The 7341-nt window shown below is 39.4% G+C and overlaps 1 protein-coding gene across 1 annotated transcript; it reads left to right on the top strand.

The window, feature by feature from the left end:
- The first annotated feature begins 1389 nt into the window (after positions 1-1389).
- LOC114553737 (neuritin) lies at positions 1390-3445 on the top strand. Its single transcript, XM_028575078.1, has 3 exons — positions 1390-1480; positions 2318-2474; positions 3214-3445. Exons 1-3 carry the CDS (start codon positions 1429-1431, stop codon positions 3443-3445), a joined length of 441 nt encoding a protein of 146 aa, XP_028430879.1. The 5' UTR covers positions 1390-1428.
- Positions 3446-7341: the final 3896 nt, after the last annotated feature.

Here is a 7341-nt window from a genome sequence, read left to right as displayed (position 1 = left end):
TTTAGTGGTGTTAGTTGCTCTCTTGGAAACTCAATTTCCTTAATATTATACTGTACAGTTTGTGTTTCGTTCAATCATGTTTTTGGATTTCACAGTACACAGTTTCAGCAAAATGTGGATGGTGTCACTTAAGGAAACTTTAAAGGAAAGGACATGTAGGACTGCAACTAACGATTATTTAAATAACCAAATAAATATTTGGTCTACAAAACATCAGAAAACGATGGAAAATGCCCATCACAATTTCCCAGAGCCCAAATTGATGTTATTAGATGTCCAACCAACAGTCCAAGATCCAAAGATATTCCATTTAAAATGGTAAGATAAGGAAATACAGAAATGTTTGACAAGCTGAACCATCACATTTGCTTTTAAAATGATTTACTATGTTACTGTTACAATCAACTAATTGATTAACGGACCAATGGTTGCAGCTCTAATGACGTGTTTTAAGCCATAGAGTTTGCACGTTTGGTAACACTACATTTTTATGGCACCATGAGCTAACTTACAAACAACCTAATTAAAAGCGGTAGTGTTCCACAAGTAAGCATACAATTAGGCATAATGTAAATTATGAATAAATATGTACCTGGGTTTAAATTTGCCAATTTTTAAAAGAAAATAGTACAGCAGCCTAATTGGTTATCAGATGAGTTGAAAATATGACTGAATAGCCCACATCAATAAATAATATGGTGAGTAAAATTAAAAAAAGGGAGTTTAAAAAGAAATATGTTTCTTTACCTCCAATCAGTTTTAAATCAATTCAAACTTTATTTTACTCTCCTATTTATCTTTCACTTTTCAGCTATTTCCTCTTTTGGTCTTTGCAAAGATTTGATCATTTATTCAATCTATATTTCTTATACATTTCCTGTATTCCTTATGCTTATATGATAATGAGTTGGACGTCTACATACACAAAAATGTATCATTCATGATGCACCCGATCTTTGCATTGTGCTGTAGTCAGGACTGCATCAGATTTAAACTTAAAACACATGGAATAGCATATAGCGTCTGTACTGTAAGAGTGGAGGAGTTCCTATACATTGAGATTACATCAGATATTATAATCGAGAAAGTGTGTGATAAGAACAAGCAGGGCATCCTGAGAGTCCTCCCGTGTTGCGTGAGTGTTGCAGGAGGGTTGCGCGGTGGTGGGGAGGTGAGAGCTGTCCGGTGCTGAGGAGGGAAGATGAGCTCAGCGCGCGCTGGGGTGCAGGTAACGTCAGCAGTCGGCCGGAGCAGGGAAAGACGGTACATACACACCCACCAAGTGTTTATCGCCGCTTAATCACATTAATAATGAGCAGCTAATCATCTCCGTGTGACTCAACTCCGCTTTTTTTTTTTTTTTTTATTCCGATTTATGAGTGCCTCGGCAGCATCCCGCGCCCTCTGCTTGGCTTGAAATGGGATGATATGGGATTTTTCATGTCGACGAAGATCGGAGCGATTCTTGCGTTTGCCTTGGGTAAGATATCTCAAGCTGCTCCCTGGGTTTTATTTAGGCTTCGAGCCACTTTGGATGGGTTGACGACACAGAAAACTGCCTTCAGTCTTTTTTTTTCTTTTTTTTTTAATCGATTGTAATCTTTATTTATCTCCATCACTGTTGCATGGTGGTTATGCGACCTGCACTGTGGCCAACAGCTTGTAGCAGCCTATACCCATCGACGATAGATAGCCTACCGGGTGTCCATACTTGCTGTTGTGTAGGTGATAGTGTGCAAGCTTTTGGACATACAAGATCCAAAAAACTAAAAGCCCACAAAATTCCTTATTTTTCTCAAATGTCACTTTTTCTAATATTTCATGCTTTATACGTGCTTATTTTGCATTGTCCTCTTGCAGAATTTGGCATTATCGACATGTTTTAGCATTTAAATTGCCAATAGCTCTGAACAGAGCATTGCACCCCATGTGGATGGATTGTATGGGATGCGTGGTCAGTACTATTATCTGGTAACATCTGCTTCACAACCCACCGCCTGCTTACATCTTTCTAAAGTGAAGTTCAGATGACAGGATTGCAAAATCTTAAAATTGACATTAAAATGAATGTTGAAAAATGTTGCTATGCAGTTATAAAATAACAAAATCACACACAAATTGAGTAAGATATTGTGTTATTTTGTGAAAAAAGTGGCATAAGCAGTATTTGAAGGGGGAGATGGTAGAGAAAGATGAACCATACTGAGACTATTTCACACAAGAAAAATACCAAATTATAAATAAATGAATACAACTTTTGCTTGTGCCTATAAAATCTGGTCAAATAAGCCGTCGTCACGTGTCATTTTTTTTGCAGTATTCCTGTCCCTGATGGTGCCAGGAGACTCCGATGCAGATGTGAACTGTGAGAACATTTATAAGGACTTTTCTGATTGTGTCCTGGAGCTGGGAGAGAGCATGGACAACTATCAGGAGAACGTGACCAGCGAGAGGGGAGTGGAGGCCGTGTGCAGGTGATAATAACTTACCAGTAATCAGTAGGCCAGTGTGTGAGCAACATGCAGCATCCATTTGTGCATATGGGACATCCCCAATGGAGTCAGTATGTTTTTTTTTAAACCTTTTAACCAGAGAATGCGAGAACTGACAAACCAGCTGTGATTCGCGTTGGAATAAAGACCTTTAGTAAAAACCGCTGATCTACAGCACTGTACAGAAAACTGTATATTAGTTTAATTTTATATTGCGTGATTGATTGAATTACTTAAGACAGATACAGTATAAAATGTGCATCTTTTGAGAAAATACTGAAGAGAAAAAGCACCTAACATGATCTCAGAGGGAGAATAGAGAAATGAATGGTGCTGAGACACTGAGCCATTGTACTAAATAATTTATGATTTTGCTGCAGCAGTAATGAAATTCCAGGGACGTTTTTTTGTCATTGTTACTGCACACACACTCTACAACCCCAGCACAGTATTGAAGACAAAGATTTACACATTAGCCTTCTGTTAAAAATTGCCCTCTTGCAATATCATCTGTGATATTGTTTCACTCTCTGATGCCGTTGCCATGGTAATTAAAGCTCAGTTTGACTTACTTGAAGCCATCGTAGCCATCTGAGTGATAGATTACTGGCGAGATAATTAATCCACAACAGCAGTGCATGTCTGCATGCTGTAGCCGGGATGAATTCTTGAGTGAAATGGCAGACGCAGTGATGATCTGATGATCCTTTGTTTGCCACAGCCACTGGGAAGCTTTCCACACATGTGCCCTCACAGCGCTGTCCGACTGCAAGGAGGAAGTCAGCTCCATCTGGGAGACTCTAAGGCAGGACTCCATGAAGATGCGCTTCCAGGGAAGTCTGTTCGACCTGTGCAGCCCCAGCTCCTCGCCCAGCATAAGTTCGCCTCTTGCTGCCCTCACCCTGCCACTGATAGTGCTGATCATGACTTGGCCCAACTGGTACCCTGTATAGATGGGGTGAAGCTGAGGGTGAGGAGACGGGAGGGGTGAGGAGGAGGGCCTCAAATTACCCTGGGTTCATTCCTCTTGAGTTCAAACTTAAAGCCAAGGATTTAAGAGGCACAAGTGTTTTAATAAGGATTATTTTGACACCGAGCCACAGAGGTCTGTGGCAAGCCAATCAATATTTGCTGTGATGAATAATGTTTAAAATCTCCTCTAGTACTTCCTCTTGATCCTCCCTTATGTCTGAAAACTGATAGTGTAGTTTAGAAAATTACAATCAGCCAACTTATCAGTCCAGACAGACTAAGCATACACTCTAAGTATTCAAGGGATTACAGATACCGTGTGTGCAGATCAGAACAGTCTGCAGGTACACACCTGTGGCTCTGGGTTACAAGAAGCGGACACAATAGGTGCATCTCATAACCCTTACATTGCCTCCTCGACTCCTCTACTTGCATCCCTTCTCGCGTCATAGTCCCTCCCACCGAGGAGGTACGGAAGAGACGCGAGGAAATCATGGGAGGAGAGAGGAACCAAGGAAATGTGCTTTTAGAGGGATCTTTTCCTCTGAAGCGTCACATGAATTTGTCAGCTGAATGGGCAGAGTTAGCAACTCTTTTAGCTCCACGGCTTCCGGGAAGGCTGCTGTTGTGTATCCTCATCGGTGATCCCTCCTCGATGCTCGCTCCTCGGGGCAGAAATAAGAGCTTTAACACGGCCTTCACCGAGGAGGGACAGAACAACTTCCGGTTCAGCCTAGGACCGAGGAGTCGAGAAGCTATCAAATAAGGGTTATGAGATGCACCTAGTGTCATGAACACCTGTTCAATCCAATGCAATGAATACTATATTTATGAACATTATCATGTTCAATTTATGTAGATTCAACTCTGAGGTAATGTTAAAGCAGTATTTGTGGAGTTGTTTTTATTATGTTCTAAGACAGCAAGGTGTTAATGTGTTTTGTGCCCACGCCCTGTAACATGGATTGTATGGTTTTATCATGATAGTTAAAGGAATTGTTCAACATTTTGGGAATTGGAGGATGAGATCTCATCATGTCTGTACACTAAATATGAAGATACTGCCAGCAGCCAGTTAGCTTAGCTTAGCACACAGCTCCTATGGCCATGAAATAGTTTGACACATCACTTGCGGTAAAACCACAACTTTTGTATGGATTAAACAAATAACATGTTAATTTGTGATCTTTAGGCAGATTTTGTTACCTTTCGACAAAGCTAAGATAGCTGTTTCCCACCAGTTTCCTTGTCTTTTAGCTAAGCCAAGCTAACTGGCTCCTGGCTGGAGCTTTATATTTAGTGTGCAGACACATCCAATGCTCGGCAAGAAAGCAAATACTGATACGCGTATTTCTGAATTAGTGGAACTATTCCTTTAATTAAGAGTTTACGTGTATGTTAGACACCAAAACACAGATTTTAATCTCTAGTGAGTTTGTATAAATGCAGTCAAACCATTGTGACGTAATTAGCTGCCACAGTGCAAGAAAACATTTAAAGGAGCACTTCACCAATAAAACTAGCCTGGATGCCAGCCGAACTTAGCCCCGCCCACAACATTTGAGGTCACATTCTGACTAGAATCTGAGTGTGACCGTGTCAGGCTACAATAAAACAGCAATATCTTAGAAATTCTTTGCTCTCAGTCATTGCAAAACATTTTTTTAAATATGTTGTTGACTTATTAATCGTGAAAGGACCAAACCTAAAGACTGATCCAGACATTAATCTGACAGACTTAATTACACTAAAGCTAGCGACTAAACAATGTTCAGATGTACTATAGGTGAAATGCCCCTTTAATCTGTTTCCAAGTGTAGTAAATGTTTGTGTAAGGGACAATCAAGCCACTTGGATGTAACACTTTTGACCCCTATTCCCCTCCAGCACTTCAGCCCACTGTGGCTGATGTTGCACGGCTGCTATAAAGACACCAAAAACAGACATCTTGACACGGCATCACACGTTCACTCTCTCGCTCTCTCAGAACCTCGCCCCACGCTTTGGTTCACTCTAATGCCTGATCAAACTTCTGACCTGCTGATGGTTGTGTAAAAAGAAAACCTGAAGTGTGACTGTTCAGTGTTTCATTATTTCCCGCTCCACTTTGTGGGAAAATGCTCACTTGCAATTAACACGATATTACTAAAACTTTACTTTTTAGTACTCTAAGTACTGCATAAATGCAGTTTGTCATACAGTATGTAGATATACTATGCAGGGCTGAATGCTATTACAGAGATTTTCAAAGAAGAAGAATAATGCAGCCATGGAGTGTAATGAAAATTCACCAAATAACCAATGCCTAAGTACTCATACACAGTATTTATTTTACTTTTAAACACGTATAATTCATCTCTAATGAAGTCAAATAAGCTATATAGCTAAACAATATCTTTTTCTTGTAAAATATCCATACAATCACTTTTCTATCAATAGTATTTCAATTGATGATCGACCAATTAATGCATTGCATAATTATATCAAACAAAATAGATTCCAAACTGTGTTGCTCCATTTATCTGTTTCTTGCTTTTAATCAATCTAATTTTGAGAAACTTAGATCTCAAGCTTCAAAAAAGCAGCCAAGAACGACTGCAGTGACAGAAAAAAGGTAATGGGTATTACAGTTTGTAACAATATAATAATAAGCCATGAGAGATATCACTAATTGTAATGCTATTTTAATCATTATGAAATTAGTATCTAGGTAAAGTTTCCTTCCCAGAGGGAAATATGTTTTTAATGTTACAGCAGTGGTCACCTAGATTCAGAGCAAACTGAACATGAATGAGCGAAAGCATCAATTTGTTTGGTTTGTTTGTTTGTCTGTTTAAAATGGTGTCACGATTTGCACATTTCCTTTAATGCTGATGGTCCTCATAGGCAGTATCAAAATATGGATGATTTGCTGAATATTTTCCGTCATCTCTTTGAACCAAATGCATGACGATTTTATTGACAGTTCTTCAGAATAATGGGCAGTCTGATAGTAAAAGGAATGGTTCAACATTTTGGGAATTGGAGGATGAGATCTGTACCGCTCTCATGTCTGTACACTAAATATGAAGATACTGCCAGCAGCCAGTTAGCTTAGCTTAGCACACAGCTCCTATGGCCATGAAATAGTTTGACACATCACTTGCGGTAAAACCACAACTTTTGTATGGATTAAACAAATAACATGTTAATTTGTGATCTTTAGGCAGATTTTGTTACCTTTCGACAAAGCTAAGATAGCTGTTTCCCACCAGTTTCCTTGTCTTTTAGCTAAGCCAAGCTAACTGGCTCCTGGCTGGAGCTTTATATTTAGTGTGCAGACACATCCACTACTCGGCAAGAAAGCAAATACTGATACACGTATTTCTGAATTAGTGGAACTATTCCTTTATTTAAGAGTTTGTATGTTAGAGACCAAAACGCAGATTTTAATCTCTAGTGAGTTTGTATAAATGCAGTCAAACCGTTGTGATGTAATTAGCTGCCACAGTGCAAGAAAACATTTAAAACAACAAAAAACAGTCTGTTGATGTTAACTTGGACATTGGTATCGATCTGTGCATGACGTTAGGTTATAGCTCCTCAGTGTATCAGGATCCTTTTTTATGCAGATTCATTACCCACCCACCTCCACCTCCACTAGCATGTTTGTTCTCGTTGTTTCTATTTATTTCCTGTCTAACGAGTGACCGCATTATGTCATCCATTGTGTGTCTGGTGTTGAGAATCCAAAAACAGTTGTGATGTCCTCAAAGCATGAGCAATATGTACGGTCTCTTTTTTTGTAAAGAGAGGACTCTTATCCCTTTGTATGCTGTTGAAGAAAGCATGAAAAGGATCGTTATCATAAGCATTATGAACCCTAATGAGAGTTGAA

This window comes from Perca flavescens, chromosome 4 (genome assembly GCF_004354835.1).
Source record: "Perca flavescens isolate YP-PL-M2 chromosome 4, PFLA_1.0, whole genome shotgun sequence".
NCBI lineage: Eukaryota > Metazoa > Chordata > Actinopteri > Perciformes > Percidae > Perca > Perca flavescens.
This window is presented reverse-complemented; position numbering and strand designations above follow the sequence as displayed.

What these genes read in the sequence shown, in the direction of transcription:
- LOC114553737 (XM_028575078.1), top strand. Translation starts at nt 1,429, where the DNA reads ATGGGATTTTTCATGTCGACGAAGATCGGAGCGATTCTTGCGTTTGCC. An exon ending in GATTCTTGCGTTTGCCTTGG is followed by an intron (nt 1,481 to 2,317) that starts GTAAGATATCTC and finishes TTTTTTTTGCAG; the next exon opens with TATTCCTGTCCCTGATGGTG. An exon ending in GGAGTGGAGGCCGTGTGCAG is followed by an intron (nt 2,475 to 3,213) that starts GTGATAATAACT and finishes TGTTTGCCACAG; the next exon opens with CCACTGGGAAGCTTTCCACA.